The sequence below is a fragment of the Schistosoma haematobium genome, chromosome 1 (assembly GCF_000699445.3).
Source record: "Schistosoma haematobium chromosome 1, whole genome shotgun sequence".
Taxonomy (NCBI): Eukaryota; Metazoa; Platyhelminthes; class Trematoda; order Strigeidida; family Schistosomatidae; genus Schistosoma; species Schistosoma haematobium.
The window spans coordinates 48075094-48096993 of NC_067196.1; the positions used below are offsets into that span (position 1 = coordinate 48075094).

Consider the following 21900-nt stretch of genomic DNA (forward strand, 5'->3'; position numbering starts at 1 on the left):
GTTGAAAAGACTTGTAAATGTACTTTAAGTAAGGAATTTCCTAATTTGACATTCAAGTATAAATATTTATATTTCTTTAGAATAAAGTCATATGTTACAAAATGTTGAGCAAACTGGGACACAATATGACATTCTAAATCCAAGTAGATATCAGCACCAAAATTTGAGTCTGTTTGTATTTTGAATTTTTCAGTTGTTTTTGATTTATCTTTCAGTTGTTAGTATTTTAACTGAAAATTGTTATGATTAAGTAAACAATTAAATATGAATAATAATGTAATTTGATATAAACTAGAAAAAAAAGAGAGAAAACGGCGGAGACATTGAAAAACTAGAAAATTTGAAGCGGAAATATTGTCTGATTTTTTTTAAAAAATTGAGTAAACGAAAGAATCACAGATCAAAATTCAAATGTTCATTGCATTCGTTCATTCTAAATATTAAGTTTTATATTATTATTATTACTCAAGATGTAAACTGATCTAATTTTGATATTCAGGACTGAAACATAATCAGTTCTTTTTTGATTCTTACAAGGATTGTCACTTTATAGATACTTTATTATAAGTGTTATTAGAATAGATGGATAGTGATGGGATCGTGGACACATGTTTCATTCCATTCATTATCTTAATATCTACAACAGGACAAATCAAACATTTATTATTAGTAATATAAACATCCGATATTTTGAAGTTGGTCGTGGCTAACTAAATTCAGTTCTAGGGAAACCTTACTGGGTTTAATGCTTTATATGAACAAAAATACTAAAACGTAGGTATATCAAGCTGACAAGTTTAAAATGAAATGGGTAACCTAAATACTACTGTGAATAATAATCAATATATTCTAAAAATACCTAACTTTTCTGGTGTACAATATGACTATACAATAACAGAAACTCATCAACTTATATTCTATCATGGTAACTGTATCAATAATGATCAACCAAATTTGTTAATGACATGAACACAATGAATGAACTTTAAAGTCTAAAAATAATATTATATATAAATAAATAAATATAAGAACTCTTTATACGCAATCGGTTGGTATATAATCTTAGTAAAATGTATATATTCATTTGATTTGAGTAATGTATAGTTGTCATCTTAAAAAATTTGGTCCTTTATGTATATAAAAATTACAAACGTTTGATTATAAATTACTTTTAAATTCCATTCCAAAACACATTTATTATGTCCTAATTCTCATAAAATAGTAAATCATCAAGACTTTTTTAAGTTCTTATATAACATGTATGCCATGTATTATAATATAGGTTAAAACAAGAAGGTCACTTTATCTTAAAAGATATCAACATTAACACTAATTAATTTCCATTTACTGTACTGGTTAGTCTTGATTTTTGCTTATTTTTCTTCTTTTTTGCTTCTTTTTACCTAAATTAATAGTTATATCGACCTGTAATTCTGAGTATTAGTCCGATAGTTGTAATATAACACAATTGTTTGCATTTTTGTTAATTTACTAAATAAAATAGCACTTTCTTCAGCCAATAAACGAAGTAATTTTCTGTGATGAAAGTACTTTCTACTAAGCAAAACTAGACATTTACATATTCAAAGAGAATAAAAACTACATTTTTCTTCCTTTATACTTTAGTAATGAAAGAAAGGATAACCATATATATTTCTGAGAGATCCACTTACAGAAACTTGTTACTGATATTTTTTACAATAAGCATTTGTATTATCTTGAGATATATTCTACTTGTCAATTGGTCGCACTATCTAATTACATTTTTTGCTGCTTAATGTTTACTAGATAGTGGTATGGATACAGTGAATCATTCAACCACTCCTAATTACTTCATGACTTACTGCATTGAGTAATGACCGGTAATTGATCGTCTTCAGAAGTTCCAGATTACATTGTTGGCAGATAGTATAATATAGGAATTTCGGAACTTTCAAAAAATCCTCTTTATATATTTATATACTTTTTTTAAATCTTAGATTCTGTTATCTACCACAAAATAAAAGATAACAAAATAATATAAAAACATTGTCTGTTCTGGATTATACTGATGATAATTTAGTTTAACATCTCTAAAATCTTTTATTCTTATTAACAGGAAGTGAAAAATTCAAACATATCACCACATTTGTTTGTTTTTACGTAACTTTATTCTTTATCGTTAAATATAGATAGGAACTAATGAAATAGTCATGCAACTATACAATGACTGACGTTTTACTCATGCGGAATTTCTTTTTGTTTCTATTCCTTATTGAATAAAACAAAATAGAAGAGAGTTTAAGCCTTATGATAAATAGTTGAGTAGATAATATCTAACCGTTGAAACAATCTATTTAACTAAGATATCTAAAATATTGATTACAATTTTGTTAAATAATAGTAAAAATGATGTTAGTAAGGAAGTAAACTATTCAATAGTTGATAAATGTTTATGACAGAACTATATAGAAAGGTAATCATGTTGCATATAGTGTTTATGACAGTATACTGAGAATAAATTAGAATCTACCATCTATATGATTATATGTTTATTATTAAGATTTAATGAAATAAATAACCAACGAATATAAAGTGATTGAATTTATTATGATAATATCACTTATTTAATGTTGTTTTCATTGATTAAGATATCGCGTTTCTAAATGAAAAACAAGAATTTACAAAAATTTAATAAAGATAACAACACAGAAGTAACAAATTGTAAATGAGTAGTGTACATATTGAGGGTAAATATTTTATATTATTATGTAATCATCAAATTATCAGTTGATCAGTTATGAAATGGTTATTCCTCTTGAGCTTTATTTAGTAGGATCAGAAATAATCTACGATAATCAGTCATTCTTAAACTTATGTAGGAATAAGTGAGGTTTGAGTTTGTAGATTTACTAATGAGCGTTTAAAAGTTGAATTATTATCCTGCTACCTAAACGTAATGTTTTATTGACAGAAGTGATTGTGGAAAAGATAATAAAGCAACAAAAAAAAACTATGATTTATCATAAGCTTATTTCACTAGAGTTTTATCATTAATCACAATGACTGGCTAGTATACTATTAATTTTAAACACTTCGATGACATATGCTGATTTAATCATTTATGTATGTTTGGTTAATTACGAAATAAGTAACTATTAACACTAAGAATACTTTTATAATAAGTTATCATTTTCTTTAAGCAGTATACGCCTTGTCTAGCTTTGAACTCTTCAGTAGGATATCATATGTGACGAACTTTTCCCAACATTATTTTAAATAGAATTATACTTTAAACCGGTATAATAAAGAGACTAATTTTCTGCTTCGAATCATTTATGTCAATATATCAATATTGTGTTTAGTTATATTATTTGTTAATTTATTACGAGACGTTTAACAGTTGAAAAAATAGAACATTTTAGGCATTGTAGTTATATACTAACTAACAAACATTATTTCTATTGAGGTTTAATACTGAGGATTACATAATTTAATTATACGTTAAAAATGTCATTTAAAAACCCTCATTGAATATTCAAAAATAAAGAATATTTGAACAAGCAATTGTTTTGATTAGTTTCATCATCTGATATCACATTTATGAGTCCGGAATTATGGTGATATTTTACAAAGGCCATAATAAGGTATGTATTAATGAATTTGACAATCATATATGTTAAAAATGGTGAACGTTTGCGTTTATTACGACATGTATATACTTCAAAATTGTGTTATTTGTAAATTACAAAGGTCATTTATTGAAGGCCAGAATGATTTGGAATAAAGTATTAAGTCCCATTCTGTATAATAGTAATATTTTCACAGATTGAAATCATGAGTCAGTTGAAGCTAGACCACCATTGAAAACCTGGAAGCACTGGACGGCCGTTTCGTCCTAGTATGGGACTCCTCAGCAGTGCGCATCCACGTCTGTTGTGAGATATCAGCCCACTGAAGACACTGGTATATGGTGGCGCAACTTCGTGGATTGGTTGAAGTTAGACATTAACACCGTTGGATGCCGGCTCAGTGGTCTAATGGTTAAGTGCTCGCGCGCGAAGCCAGTAGGTCCTGGGTTCGAATCTCGCTGGGTGCGGGATCGTGGATGCGCACTGACGAGGAGTCCCATACTAGGATGAAACGGCCGTCCAGTGCTTCCAGGTTTTCAATGGTGGTCTAGCTTCAACTGACTCATGATTTCAATCTGTGAAAATTTCTAAAATCTCCACAAACCCCTTCTGATAATAGTAATATAGCAAAAATGAAAGAACAATCATGTGAATAAAACGTATGGTAGGAAAACCTCATGTTGTTAATTGAGGTAATGATGAGAAAAGCAATAGTAATAATATCGTTATGTGAATATAATATGTAATAAGATGGATGTTACCAAATTAATTACGATAAACAGAATTCATGTGAGTTGGGAAAGATGAATATGGAGATTAAGATAGGTGTAATAAAAAATATATAAAAGATAATGGTAGGGAGCAATAGGTTTATAACATTCAGTCAGGTTTACTAGAGTTGATCCAGATGACTTCGGGTATGTAGAGTAGCCGTAATCTAGCTCCTTAAGGTATATTATTGGAGCTAGATATATAACAGAGAAAGCTTCCTCTATTTTGATATAACATACTAAGTGAGAAAAAACAGTACTGTTAGACGATTTAGTAACTCCTTTTCCCAACAATGCTGATACATGTTCACGAACACGCAAGGATAAAGCCCTCTGAGTACAGCCTATGTAATTAGCTCCGCAGGAGCAGTCAAATTGGTATACCCAGTACCGTTCAATTAGAACACCGTCGCGCAACCCATTTATCTGTTAAATCCAGGTAGCCACTGACTTGTGCAATGGAGTGAATTTCAATTCACATTTATTGAAAGAAACGCGTGTCCTGTTCCCACTGCTAGCCACTACTCATACCTGCTTAAAATCATTATGCCTTTGGCAATATTGGGGTCATCCAGCACAAGATTCACACATGCCTAAAGAGACTGACCAATTGCAGTCCTAAACATCAATGGAAAGATCCAAACAACTGACAGATGTGAAGTGGTTACGTATTGTTAACATAACATTTGCTTAATCATATATTCAACTGTAAAACAATGAACAAGAACGAAAATCTGTTAACCCACTTTTCAGCTTAATGATCGTGATGAGGAAAAGGTTTGATTCACACAAAGGAAATATTTGTTTTTCAGTGACTAAACATAAAGCAAAATTTAATAGCTCCATATAGCACGAGTATAATGAAACTGTCAATATTTGATGGACAAACCGTTTCATTACTAAGAATCTACATTTGTCCGAACACGAACAATTACGTTAACAAACATATAATTCAATAAACAATTAATTCCGTATTAATAAATAATCAAGTCATCACGAGTACAGTTTTCCAACCTGATCGGTGCACGAAATGGGAATTCACTTTTTTTACGCTAAAAGACTAAACTACTCAAGCAGATTAAGTAAAATAAGATCAATAAGTTTATCAATTGCATATCTGTTATTTGGTTATATCGATCATGATATTTCAACAGGAAGCGTGTTATTTTATTGATTATAATAAATGAACCGAATAAGCCTAAAAATATAAATCGTACTAAAAGTATTAGATTCAAAACTACATTATATTAAGAAAAAAGATACAATATGAGTTCGCTATATTACCGTTAACAAGAGTGCGTTAGTTTAGGTACATCTAATATGAAAAGTTGAATAACATTTAAAACAATTAGTTCCTTTTATAAATTGCCATCTTCTCATTGCTCTATCGAAATAAAACATATGATGATACAATAAAGGATTAACAAGTTGTCTAGAATCATAATAATATGTATGAGCGGTTATTCAGTACCACTACTCAGTAGCTGAAAAATAAAGCGTATCATATATTTCTAACATCTAAGCATAACTTACATATCTCGACATTGTATTATTAATCCATATAAAGTACATTTGACTAAACACGAACTTGAAAACGCTTATACTCAGTTGAAAATATCGATAGCAATTCTCTCATTACTGGAACTGCAAAGAAAACATTTTAATCTTTAAAATTGGAACAATCACAATCCTAGACGTTAGAGTCATCTGTAACTCAACAAAGTATTTGAATTAGTTTAGGAAAGCATAACATTTAAGAAGTAATTCAGATGTAAAACATTGATAATTGAGTTATCATAAAGTCACCATGTGCAAAAATTGCACTTATGATTACATTGTAGTGTCGGTTGTTATGTTAAGCCCATATACTGTATTCTGGCTTTCGGACAGGCCAATCTATTCATTCTACTTGAGTCACATTCTGCCCTTGTTATTTATTCGCTTATCAATCTTGACTGTTTTGATATGAGCGCGTAGGTGTGTGTACATTTCTCATCCCATTACTCATCACATGTCTGTAACTTACTTTTGTGTAACTATAAATATTGATTAATGCTTGGTTAAATGGGAGTTGGCTTACCCGCCATCTCTACTGCGCGTCGTTTTGCTTTGTTCTATTCCATTCGCTCTATATGACAAAATTTATGTATTCACAGGTCCATTCTCGTTATTCGACTTATTTAATTCCGTTATTGACTAACCCGATTTAAGTCGATGATTATATACGAGGATAGACGACATACATATTTCAACAACAATCATCATTACAATCTCGTTGGAGTCAGATCTCGGGCCACTAAAGTGGAGAGCCCTTTCGACAACATCGTTCGATCTCAATGACGACAAAAGTAAAGGACCCCACAACATAGCATAACGTTTTAGTTACCTTAGAGCGTAAGTATCAGTGAATTTTAATAATAAGAGTAAGTAGTTTATTCGAATATCAGGTACAACTGACTAATTGTTTATACTTATTGTTAACAAGGGCATTTGTAAACACTCCGACCTTATAAACTGTAGATTATTCGAATTAGTAGTTGCAAATTTTCATATGTTTATTTCAATAGCTGAATAAGTATACGTAAGAAGTTTGATACATGTGTCCACCCCCCCAGGACTTAGTAAAAGAAGTTCCGGAAAGCAAAATTGTCTATATTCAGGAAAAAAACATTTGTTCTTTTCATTTTATTTTATTTTAGTTTCAAATAACTGTTTTTATTACTTTATGATTGATTGTTACCATTTCACTATGATTGAATTACTGTCATAAAGGTATTGAATTTAAATGTACAATAGACTATCATCTCATTTTTATTTGAGAATAGTTGTGTAACCATAAATTACAAACAATTATTTTATGTTACCGAATTTATTTTGTTTTTATTTATAGGTTAAACTATGTTAAATGACTCATATGTGAAGTATCTGTCATTTGAATATCTTCAAAGTCTCTTACAATTAATCAACATAAATCTACCGATTTCATTCACAACTGCTATTTATTATAAAACGTTTTTTTAAGAAATCAATTTGGCAGTTGTTTTTCATCTATTCTGATTATCCATAGATCTTGTCATAGAATCTTATAAGAAAAAAACTGATACAAAACTAACAAAGAAACTGTTTTGAGGTCAATGATTTGATTCAGTTGCCATCCGATATACTTGTTAGCAATCTAATATAGGCTATATTGTATGTACGTGCACACTTACTATAAGCATATGTAGGTAGATGAATAAATTCATCTGACCCAATTCCTTATGAGGAAAAAAATAATCAAAAAGAATTTATTACTTATACTTTTTATAAAGGATAAACAACTAAACTCTTGTTCCTTTGTGTATCGCTACATTTTATGATATATTTACTTCAGATTAAGAATAATAAAACAGTGAATCTCGTAATGTGGTTAAATTAGCACTTCCACATTCTCTTTCTTTTAAATTTAGCTCAATCGTCCGGAAGTTGAGTTAGTCATTTATTGAATGGTTGATTGAAAATGATATATCATTTTCATGTGATCTCTAAAAAGCACTTTCTTGATCCTTATGGTATACGAACAATATTAGAAACATTACGGATACAATGTTACTTGTAGAATAGTTATCTACATCTAAACGTTTACATTTAATCTGTAATGGCTACCTACATATAACATCTCTAGGATTTCATTTCAATTGCTATGAACTTCAAATCGTTTATCTTGACAAATATCTTAGGAAGATAATGATAAAAACGGATGATACAAAATCTTTTATGTAGTATGAAATTTGCTACAAACGTGAACAGCACAATAGTTGAGACATCCATTTTACTGTGTGATCCATTTAATATAATAGCTTTCGTAATGTCTGACTTCAATTTGTATACCGCCTATAGCAGTTTACATGAAGATAAATAGTAGAAAATAAGTAAAAGGAAGTATACCTGACTGTAGTTGTAGATTGTTTATTTAGGCAAAGTATTATTGACTGGTATTTTTACTCTAAATTTTTAGTGTAGCAAACAGCTTACAGATACTTGTAGGTATCTTCTAAAAACAACCAAAAACATGTTCATTCATCCAGTGAGGTTCATATCTATTGCAATATAACTACTGATCATTCACATGACTTTAAGAAGGACGGAATTCAAAGTTCTCACCACATTTTGTGTCATTACCTGGTTTTAATGCTTCTATTAAAACCTAATTTACATCCATAGTTGTTATTAAAATGGGCTATTAGACCACTTTTGAAAGTATTTCAGCAAAGACGGTTTATTTTGATCAGGAATATTATAATTTTGTTACAGATATTTCTATTTCGAAGTCTAGTACACATACACCAAATAAATCTTAAGTTGTGCCAGTGATACCTTAGAGGCCTTTGTCTTTAAATAGATTTTAATAAACATGAATTTTGATCTTCCATTAAAAAACAAACACTGGATTATATTTGTTGAACACATCCGTTATCGTAAAATTAGTAAGTCATTTTTTATTAGTTTCAAACTATAATATAAATTACTTAAGCAATAATAGAGTATCCGATGAATATTCCTCTTAAGGCTACTTTTTCAACTTGAACCAATAGTATTAAGAGGATGATTATTGACTACAATTTGTGTCTGACGTTCTTGAACATAAAAAGTAGTGAATTACATTCTTTTAAGTTAATAGAGTTAACATTAGTTGGTATTTATATGGTGTTTGCTATTGATGTCGACAGATATAAGCAGTATGCATCATCAATGCCTGATGGCAGTAGGTTAAGAAGATCGAAGAAAAGAGAACGGTAACAGAGAATGGTTGGGGTGGAAAGGAAGAAACAATGAAGTCTGACACGATTGACTGATATTTTGCAAGTGAAGAATTTACTGTATGGTCCTCAGATTTTACTAATTTTCTGTTCAAATATATTCCATTGTCCTCACTTGTGTTCTCGTTCACTATAATTGTAATGATAAATTTCTAAACAGAGAAATCTAATAAACATCCGCAGGTGATCCATAATATTTATATAAGAATACTGTGATGGCTTGATTGGATATATTAACTTACAACTAGCTGTTTATGGTGAATATTTTTTTGCAAAATATATCATTTATTATTATTATTTTCATTTTAATAGTAAATAAACTACATTCACTGATTCGAGTTTAATTGACTTTACGTTTAACAAAGAAAAATTAACACATTTTTTCAAATTTTGATATGTTTTACACAAATGCTAAAACTTTTTAAATAATAACTGAATATAATAATTAAATTCATTAAACAATTAAAGCTAGAAAACCATGGATAACATGGTAACACTAGATGGCCGTTTCGCCTTAATATCGAACTCCTCAGCAGTGCGCATCCATGATCCGGCCCAAGAGATTCGAACCCAAAACCTATCGGTCTTGCGCTCAAACACTTAACTTCTAGACCATTAAGCCAGCATCCATGGAGGCTTAGTTTTAATTGACTCATGAATTCGCCTATTAAATTACTGAAATCTCCACGAACCCCCTTCTTCTAATAATAAATGAATAGTTAAATGATATTGAATAACTACATTCTTCAACTAAAAAAAACTTTAACTTATAGTTTTAACACTATCATTCATTAGACATTTATTTACACAACAATTTTGTTTGTTTTTTTTTGTCCCATGCTAGTTCAATTATCAATTGATAAGAGTATTCATAAATCATTCATACAATATTTTATTACATTTTTTTCAAATACTTTTGATGTAATCAATATTATGTTGCTAATTCACTGTAATAATCTATTTTTATGATTATGATATAATCAACAAGAATTCGAAATAAATAATAAAAAAATTTTCTATCTTACGTATATCGTTTTAATTAAATATTAAACTTATAAATAACTGAATTGTAACCAAGGGGGAAATAAATTTGAAATGAATCAATCAATAAATAATAAAATACTGTTACATTAATTCATTTCAATAATGAATATTTTTGAAGTACATTTAGTTGTTTATAAAATATTTAAACAAATTGGTTAAAGTTCCATTTTTATGACTTTAATTATCCGTATTTCTTTTTTTTGTATCATTGCCATATTATATTGTTTTTAGAATGTGGAAGTAATTGCGTGACTGGTGTATACTTTGAAAATTATTATTTGAATATTAATGATTGAGAAAAAAAAGTTTCCTACTTTTTTTTCTCTTTTCGTTGATAAACGAATTGAGTGAAGTATTAAGTTGAGCTTTAACCTTAAATCCTAGAAATGTTTGTTTGATGTCGATTCATTCGCCTCTAATATGTATGAACTTAATGTTAACCGAAGTGAATATATATATGTGCATATAAATGACCTATTTTCACAACTAATATATGAAAGAATTGAAAATGAATTTGAACTGATATAGTTTTAAACACGAAATGATCTCAATTAGAACACCACTGAAAACCTTGAAGTATTGAACTGCCGTTTATTCCTAGTATGAAACTTCTTAGAAGTGCACGTCCATGACCTGGCACTTGGGAATTGAACCCAAAAATTTTTTTATCGAGGGATGCATTTATTCCTTGGACCATTGAGCCAGAATTCTATCGCGTAATGTCAAACTTTAGACAATCAGCGATCTTGCAAAACCCTTATCTATTCCAATAGAGTTGAATTCTACTGGTCATATCTTCTCAACAGAACTCTAGGAATTACGTCTATAATATAGTCACTAGTGAGAGCATGATCATTATTAGTATGAGGGAATCTGTTATGATTGAGAAATTCCCATAGTTTAAACCACGATCTAATTCACGGATGTGGAGTCGTGGACGCGAATCTCTGAAGAGATCCATACCAGGATGAAAAATCAATTCAGCGCTTTCAGGTTTTAGTGATGGTCTAATTGAGGGCACTTTGTGGTTTAAATTAAAAAGTTTTACAGAAATAGGATTATATTAGGATTGTGGATGTCAACATTTAAGAAATCCTAAATCGGAACAGAATAGATGGTTAAGAAATTCATTAGCTCACTTCTTATCTAGCTGTGCAACAAGTGATATTCTTAATCTCATTTAAACACCAAATTTTGTTTTATTTTTTGTCATCGTAGTAGATTTTTTTAAATAGCGATTTTAATTTTATTTTTAGACCGATAATGAGTTTTTTGAATTTTTATTATTTTTTTCTCTATCGCAATAAATGTTTATTATGTGATTTACATCTTATGAACTATATTGGTTACTACTAGGAGTTCCATATATTAACTGTGTGAATGAAAAATTGTAACTGTTACAATACAAAGGTGGATAGTGGCTAGCGGTGGAATCCAGAAGGCGCTTTTCGTCCTACTTTGGACTCGTCAGCTCGATGTATCTCCATCTCAGATTTGATGTTCACTTTATGATGCAAACCCTGACTCGAACAAGAGATTAATCCATTGCATTCCTAAATAACAATGAGAAGATACAAGTAAACAACACGAAGCGAATATATGTTACAATACATTTCATATTATCTTGGGAAATGATTTCATCATTTTAATTTACTATTTATTAAATAAACAATATAATTTATTGACATAATGTCCGAAAGAAGTTCAATATACATTCAGTTCATTCTAATAAGAAAACGTATACGAAATAATTATGTGGGCAAACACGGTCATTATGGTTTGAAGTAAGAACGAGTAATAAATATTGACAAGCTTATATTAGAAATTAATGTGCTAAATACTACTAATTATTAGAAACATTCTATTCAATTTCATTCTTGAAATTATACTTAATCAGTTAAGTATAATGAACTATATGTAGATTGAATTATGGAATTTGTTGAACAACTAAGCCTTTTTAGTGAATTTAACAAGATTCTTTTCAAACATAAAGCATTTAAACAAATGACAGAATTATAATTTTACATTAATACTAAAAACAGATGGCTTTACAATCAGCTCCAGTTGTAAACAAATGTATCCACAGACAAAAACTACAAAATTTCAAATCAAGATAAGCAATTACCAGTAAGAATTTTTTTTAAAAATGCATTTGTCTACTGAAATTCATGTTGATAATTGTGCATAGACTATAGTTAACTAAATTTTGAAGTAGAAATGATCAAGAACTGGATAATTAAAGTTATGTTTAAGTATATTTTTTTCGATGAAAGATTAGTATATAAATCTAAACAACAGAAATCAAAACTTTTGTTTATCTGCAATGCGTTTATATTTATTCACAAACTCTGACGTGCAGTACTATAATATATATATAACACAGAACGGCTTTTTTATTTCGGTTACACTTCACAGGAGACATAATGAATTATTTCCTAAAGTATGTAAGTATTTTTCTTCCATTTCTAAGTGACAACGTTTGTGTCTAGTCCATAAATCAATTTGTTATAAAAGAAAATATTTTTAAACATTCCAACACTACCGATTTTACAGGTTTTAACAGTTAAGTATGTTGTTTCATCTAATAGAATTCAACAATATTCTGCTGCAGAAAACTTATTTCATTTTGGAATGGATTTACTGATATTATACTTTTATTAGTGAATAGTTTTAGTGTGAGCTTTTTACACGGATACTTTTTACATATCAAGAAATGAAGTAGAAATGAAATCATAGCTCTTGATCAATAAATAACTTACAGATGGAGAGATTATGTTAAATTTTGTAAAGTACCATGCACCCAGATTTCTAAGGTAAGTCCCAAGATTCATACAAGCAAATAATTATCATCAACGTAGCTTACAAATTATGATACATACTTCTTAACTTAATGTGGTGATGTTTTCTAAATTGAAATAACGCATTCTCATAAATTTTCTTTACGAACTAAATTATTTCAATAAATCAGTAGAAAATAACATTAGATACATTAGTTAATCTGAGAAATCTATATCCAGTACGTAGATTCAGAAGTTTACAATTGAACAAATATATTGGAATCCGGTAACTAAGATCTTAAGGACTTATACTTTAAGCTTATAAACATGACATTCAGTTCCGATGGGAACACTTACGTATGATTTATTTGGCAATATTATTCAGTCGGAATGTTCAATATCAAATACTAATTTTGATTTATGTTGGTTGTCATCGTTTCTTTCTGATCAAATTATAGTATGGGAAAATACTAATGAATTTTCATGCTATGTTCATTTGACTAGCACATTAATAAGACTTATTGCCTTTTTCATATCTACCAAGTATAATAAGATAACCTTTATCCCCAAACTTAACATACAAAGTTTGTAGTGATGTATTCATCTTTCAAATACATTTTGAAGAGAATTAAAACTTTAACCATGTAATGATATCAACCGATTAACCGTTGATAACCATTAGATGAACCAAACATATACAATGGTTGTTAAAAATCAATTAATATCCATATAAAGCAAATGATTGAAACGAAATAACTTTAATTTAAAAGGAAAAGATTTTCTGTTTTTGTTTGCTCATTATTTATGAATTCCGCCCTGATAGTTAAAGTAAATCAATTATTTGTTTATTCACAAAGATATTTCTTCTTTAAATAAAATAAAAATCATGTTTCTTTTTAATCAAGAAAACATCAGTAGTTCTATGTTTTTTTTTAAAAAAAAAAAGAAAAGAAGCGATTTAATCTGAAGTAAGTTTTGACCAAATTTTTCATGATATATTGAAGTACATAAATATTTTGTTGGTTATTTGAATAGAAAAGAAATCAAAGAAAATAAAGAATATGAAAGATAAGAAAATTATATTCTTTATTCGGATCAAAAAGAACAATCGTTTTCTCTTTTATTCATAAAAACAAATAAAATTATGTTAACTATGAATGAGATGAAATGATTTAAAGTGATTTATTATGAATGATTTGTCATATATCAGGATTTACCAATAGTCTACTATTCATATAAATAAATTGTTATACTCGAAGATTAAATTATAGGTAACTTTTAAGAACTATTGACATATATACTCTTATTGCATAACTATTAAGTAACTAGATCATATATATTTAGTTCTCTTATTATAAGCTTTCATTTGCCCTAGTGGCTACCTATATACGATTTACTATTCTTAAGTTATCCCCAACCTATTAGTTATAGTATACAACACACAAAACCACTTTTGGTTTAATCTCGCATAATTGTTACTTTCTATTTTATGGTATAATGCGGTCTGATTTGCTTGTATATAAAGTACGTATGTCTAAAGTGCGTGATTGATATAGCGGAGGCTGATATTTGTGTTTTGGACTAAACTGGCTGGGTTAGATGAGAAGCTACTGTCTGACAGCGTCAAAAACAACTTAGATTCGACACTAGGCCGATCGTACCGATTAGAAAGTTATTGGTTCGACAAAGTGCCAGAGTCATTTAAGTCGGTATTCTAAGTGGCGATTTAGTCACTTGATATTTTTTAGTGGCCCTATATCTGACTCCAGTTATATCGTAGGATGGATTTAAATAAGTCAAATACGAGAATGGATTTTTGAATACGCATATCTTGTACAATCGTTGATCGGAAAGCGAAGCAAAACAAAATGACGCTCAATGGAGAAAACGGGTGAGTCAACGCACTTTAATTAAGCGTTACTCAATATTTGTAGCCGAGGCAGAGCAAGGCGAGGTGAATAATTAACAAGGAGAAAAGTGACTCAAGAAGAATGAATAAACTGATCTATCCGGAAGCTGAAATAAGCTGTGTGGCCTTGACATAACAACCGATACCACATTTTGACCGGGCATAGTACATATCATAAAGCAGGTATTTTCATTTTTTTACAAACAAACTACTAATGCATTTCATATTATTTTCATTGAGTTTTATGATTTTGATATTTAGATTCTTTATTTGTGTTTGATTAAGAGACTAATGTTTAATTATTAATTCTTTACAATGTATGTTTTTGTTTGTTACTGACATGAATATCAAAATAAAAAGTAAATTAATTACCATATATCAAAATAACAATATTGTATTCACTTGGAAACTCCTGTTTTTTTATTTTTTTTTTTTAAAAAACCTACCAAACAAACAAACGGAAAGGTAGAATTTATGATTAACAATAATGTCAACATAAAATTTATCAATATTTTATATCAGTTCATCTTGTGTTAGCCGATATCAAACTATTTTCATATCCCACAATTAATTAATCTTGAATAGCAACTATATATTCTTCTCATATCACTTTAAATAAGATACATTGACTATATACTTTAATAAATATTGTAATACATTGTCATGCTATAGACTATTTTAATCATTTCTTTACAAAACTTCAATGTCATTATTGAAGTTTATAAGGTTACTTTTTCAACATTATAATGTGAATGATTTACATTCATTTCAGAAAAGAAGATAAACTATTATTATTTTTATTAATACACTATTAACTTCAATCAAGTAGTAAGTGAGTCGTTCGGTGAAAATAGATTTACTATAAAAAAACAAAACATGAAACAAAAGGAAATTATCTATGCTAAATCTTGAGAATTCTAGACAGTTATATTTTTGATTAGACCGAAGAAATTGTAAACATGGGTATAAATCTATTTCAATTAGTAAATGTGTCTATAAATACTGATGTCAATATCCGAATTCATTTTCTTCAGCATGAAAATAAAATAATGAAATTGATGAAGAGGTATATAATCATAAAAAGCAGTTACTTCAACATAGATAATTGAAGAATTAGAATGTAATGATCAACGAAAACTACTGATACAAACACCATAGAATATTAAATAAGAATAATCACAGTCACTTCCTTTTTTATTTGATTTTCTTAATATCTTCTATGACACTGATTGGAAAAGTCTTTAATGGTACTCTTGATTTAAGGACAATTTTTTATTACCTGGTGTTATATATATGTATATCTGGTTTAGGAAGAATATGAACTTACAAACCTCTTGGGGATATTTTAGAAAACGTTATGAAGGAAAATGTTGCCTTTTGGCGAAAAATGTTGGTTAGATAAGTTTAGACAGTTACTGCATTACAATTTTTTCGATTAAATCACCGTTTAGAAATTGTAGAATGTCAGTTCTTATAGTTGACGAAGGATCACATATTTGGTTAGTCAACCTTTTACAAATAAATTGATTGAATTGTTATCTACCATATTCTGTTACGTCATCTCGATTATATAATGTTGAACAAAGAAAACAAGTAACCATTAAGTTTTAAGTTATTTTTAATCAAAATAGTGATGTTTGTTTATCGATATGATCCGGTTTCTGCTGCCTTGGTAACTTGATAATGTAACCTGAATACATTAATTAATGTTCATATAATTATACATGAAACTAGATAAATACTGGAAAGGTATCGTAATGTTATTAAACATTTTATTTAGCGAAAATGGATCCTGAAATAGAATGAATTTATTTAATAGTTATTACTGATCTGATGAAATACATCCTAAAGTCAAGACCGACTTACAATACTTAATCAATTAAGATTATTTTCTGTTTGCTTCAGTCACCCAATTTCGGTCGGTTAAGATTAAGTAGAAAATCGTAAGTGATATATAAACACACTTTTCATAACAATGAACTTGAACTGGTGTAGATTAAGGTAGTGGAATTGTCTTAATACTCATCCACTAGCATTTAACTTACCCTTGCTTACTTTCAATAACATGAAGTATGATTACTAATTGTGATTAGAAAGCTTCATTGAAATATCGTATCGCTACATTATTCTTTTGTTTTAAACACCATTACTGCCGAATATCACGGAACCTAGGCCCAGTATTTCCTGTCAACTACCTCCAACTACAATCTCATCTCAATGTAGTGCACGCAATATCGAGTCATCTAGACTAGTGGCCACATTTCAACTCGGTCGATAGAATTCGATCTGCACTAAGAAGGACCTGTCACATATGACATTGATCACTACCCAGCGATCAATTAACTATAAAATTACACTCTGTGTTTGCTGCAAGTATTTTGTATATTACATTGTCAAAAGAAATTTGCGAATTTGCCTGTATTCAGAAGTAATTATGCTCATTTTTATTTTGTGATGACAGTGTTGCTTTCTTTATGAGTTGATTTTAAACTTAACACTAAACACAATCATCATGAAAGCTCTTTTGAATTTTAATTTATGTACGATACCTCAATAGGGTTTAATTAAATACCAATTAACCAAATAGCATTATTGGCCTTAAACATAACATCTTGTTTTATAGTAACCTACCGAGACTATTATATTATTTAAATTAGTTATGGCTTTCATTTTCAGATGCTTAAGTATAAGTTGGAATTTTTTTTAAATAACAACACAATTTTATAAGACTATGCCAAGATGAACTATTTAGACAAGTCGAAAAGAGTTACCGGAGTAGTTAATCTGATCACACATAAAACTAGAACTGAAAGAAACATTATTAAGTATATGGATATAGTAAGTTAACATGATTTGAGCTCGTTTCCTAAACATTTACATCAGTCTTATTTCATTAGATTAAAATTTTCAAAATCGCATTTTATGATAAATAATTTTGATTTATTCGTATTTTGCCGACAGACACTCGATGCCAACAAACGAAAATGTTTTATTGAATTAAAATTACTCGATTAATTGATTTATTAATAAGATATGGATTTAAAATTTAATCTTCTCTACTGAATGATGTTGCCTAAAATACTGCTGAAATTTAGCGGAAGCAGTACCATCATTACTTTATGAAACCAGGTAGAGCTGTTTCACATTCTCAGTTAGCTAAACAACTATACTCTACAACAATTTTCGATAAAACTTCAAGATTTTCACTAAAGGATTATTAAAACAGTTTTTACTACAACATGATATTATTTAGAAGCCAATTTTATGCTGTTTACTACTATAGTCCCATCAATTCAATAAACAGTCTACTGAAATACAAATTTCTGTTCATTTAGTATATCGACCGCATTACAATTATAGAAGCACTAGGGAGGGACTAATTAATGATATTTACTCCACATGATAGTCAGATGTAATCAAAAATGAAATACAGATTAAAGAAATAAATATTTTTTCAGATTAAATGATTAACCTGAGACATGAAGGTAATGCGTTTGATTCCAAATGGACTCGTGGTTGCTCACTACCATCAAGCAGTCTCATACTAGAATGAAACAGCTGTTTTACGTCTCAATGTTTTTTTACTAGTTGTCTAACTAAAATTACTTCGTGATGTAGACTTCATTATCATACATTTTAAATCATTAATTTATACAACCATAACTTTTTACTTCCTCACATGATTCAAAAATAATTTGCAGACAGTAATAGCGTTACTACTTTTTTGATAGCAAATTTTATTTTCACTCATAAAAAATGAAAACATTTACGATTAAAATTTGAATAAGTGGTGCGTTTCAATCTTTAACATCTGTCCCTAAATTTCACAACTACATTATTGGAGAAAAAAAGCTATTTGCTCTAGTAACAAAATGCTTTTATTCAAACAAGATCATTTTGGTTGCTGTAAAATTGATACTCGATGGTTCAGTTTTTTTTAATTCCAGACTAGTTTCCCATGGTAATTAAAAGAAACAAGTTTTATTTTATACTTACGTTTAAAGTAGCCAAATAAAGATAAGAATAAGTCATGTTGTTATCCAGGTTGTAAATCTATTACTAAGAGAGAAATGCTTCATTAATTTTGTCTTTGTTTGCTTTTAGAGCATAACGTTTACAAGGAATATGATAAAATATCTACTGATATTCATCGATAGGACAAATGTAGTTACTCTTATTAACAGTCAGTCGCTTTTGCATTTGTTAAAAAAATATGCTCACCTAGTCCTAATGAAATTTGTACATTCTATGTTTGGTATAAAAAAATTCTAAACCAAATTCTTTTACATTTCTTCGTGATGTAACACTATCAACAGGATCTGTTACACCATGTGTCTTGAGATCACAAACTGACCTAATTTGGATAACCACTGATAGTCTAAAAGCACTGAACAGCTGACTTCATCCTAGATAAGACTCATCCAAAGTGCATGTCCATGACCTCACTATGGAGAATTAAACCCAAAACCCTCTAACTTCCAGACGGCTGATGTGGAATACAGTGGTGTACATGTCTAACTTCAAAAGATTCTCGATGTATATCAATAATCCAGAAGTTAAGCTTTCACTGGTAAAACCATAGGTCTTAGGTTTAATTTTCGATGTTAGAGTCGTGAATGAGCCTTACTGAGGTGTATTATGTTAAAATGAAATGATCGTCTCGTGTCATAGATTTGTAACGGTTGTCTAATTCACGTTAGTTCCTGATTTCAATGCGATACAACTATCTCCACAACTTCAACAAAAAAAGTACTAGAATTTTTAAAATTTCGATTAAAACTAAAAAAACACATTATTTATTATAACAGCAATGAAGCTACTTACCATGTTCAGGAGATGATTTTATTGGTATTAATTCCACTCTTTGTTTTTGAATATTTTGTAAATATGATCTAGTAGTATAATAAGGCAAATTCTTTTTAAATAAATTTGATTCAAATAAATTAAACATTTTAGATGAAATTTCAATTGTATTTGAAGTAAATAATAATAAATTTACAAAAACAATCAATAAAATAATTTGTATTTTAATAATTAAATTATTCCAAATGAAATTGGTTATCAACAACATACTATATACACTAAAACATAGAATTACATCTTGTTTTAGTAAAAGTTGATTTGTTTGTTTATTTGTTTATTATTTTTCTCTTCTTTTCTATCTTTTTTCATGCATTTTCATGGAATCGTATCTAACAAAAAAGATAATAAATAAATTATTGTTTAAAATGATCATTCTACTATATAAATATATAGAATAACATTGAAAATAAAATTTTTAGTTTTTTTTAAAATTTAAATATCATTAACTTATATTTTTAACCAATGAAATATTCAGATAAATTAGCCAATCATGTTGTGCGGTTTATAAATAAATGTACAAAATGGATGAACATTTTTTCATTGTCGATTTATTTATTTTATTTATTTATTAAAAATAAGTTAGAAAATATTATTATTTCAAGAAAAAAAATTTTTCGAAAAAAACAAAAATTCATTCAATACTATAATAGTAAAACACAAAGTACAAAACAAAAAAACGTATAGTGGTTGTGGAGATTATTAAGTTTTTGATTGAGATCATGAACCGATTGATGTTAGACCAACACCTTTGGAAACCTGGAAGCAATAGACGGCCGTTTCGTCCCGTTGTGGGACTCCTCAGCAGTGCGCATCCACGATCCCGCGGGCGGGATTCGAACACAGTGCCTTCGGTCTCGCGCGCGAACGCTTAACCAACTGGACCAGTGAGCCGGCATCCAATGGTGATAGTGTCTAACATCAACCAATCCAGTTGGTTAAGCGTTGGCGCGCGTGATCGAAGGCCCTGGGTTCGAATCCCGCCCGCGGGATCGTGGATGCGCACTGTTGAGGAGTCCCACAATAGGACGAAACGGCCGTCCATTGCTTCCAGGTTTCCAAAGGTGGTGGTCTAACATCAATTGGTTCATGATCTCAATCAAGAAAAAAACGGGTCAACTTTCCAAAAAAATATATATATATGACAAATGGTATGAATGGAAAGTTTATGGGGGGGATAAATGTTTATTTTCTACACTTTAATTAGGTTTTTGCATACCTAATTTTTCATTATTATCATTATGTTTTTCAATAAATAAATAAACTTATATTTGTAATGATAATTAAAAAAAGTGTTCGAAAATATTTTTCATGATTTTGAATGATTATTTAATTTAATTTTTTGTTGTTGCTTTGGCAAAATCAAATAAAAATCTTTAGGGGAAATTTTTTTCTCAAGTGAAATATTTTAATTTCTGTATTATATTTTACATGGAGATTAAAACAAATTAGATTTATTTCATTGAAATATAAAGATAAACATTGTTATGTCAAGCTATAATCTAGTGATACACTTAGATAGATGTGTTGTTACATATTGAATATTTTGATTGATATTTAATAAAAGATTAATAAACTGGTGGTTAATTCGTACGTTTTTAATGATCAAGTTTATGTGAACACAAAGTCTTACAGAAGATAGGCCAGTGCCCGGATAGCTCACTGTCAGCGTCTGTGTCTGTGAAGCTGCATGACACTGAATCGAATCCATCAGGAAGCATCAGTTTTCACAAGATTACAGGTACTGTGGTGCGTGCTACTTATATCGATGTAAGTAGTATATGACGCGAGTTAAAAAACGCAATGTCTGGCGGCAGAAGATGGGGGAAGATCAAGAAAGGAAGAGCGACAACACAATGCAATTTGTAAGGAAACGCATTAACAATGAAATGTGAGACAATAGATCGATGTTTGCAACAGGAACAGTCCAGGTTGATATGATGCATTGATATTTTGCAAATTAACGATTTACTATATGGTTTTTCTATTTTAGGAAGTAACTCTGTAATGTTGCGTTACATCCAATCCGGTCGTCCTCACCTGGGTTCTCCTTCACTACAGTGCACCTTGCTGACGGGTGTCAAGTAGCACGAAATCCAAGTCCACGGTTTCTTGTTGATTACCTCTAGC

General features: G+C 29.3%; 1 protein-coding gene across 1 annotated transcript in view; it reads right to left on the reverse strand.

Annotated features, from left to right (window-relative positions):
* EPHA5 (Ephrin type-A receptor 5) overlaps positions 1–20183 on the reverse strand; it is a 79163-nt gene extending 58980 nt beyond the window's left edge. The window contains exon 1 of the mRNA XM_051208893.1: positions 19735–20183. Within this exon, the coding sequence (XP_051074300.1) occupies positions 19735–19981 (247 nt within the window). The 5' untranslated portion in view covers positions 19982–20183. The remainder of the gene's footprint in view (positions 1–19734) is intronic.
* Positions 20184–21900: the final 1717 nt, after the last annotated feature.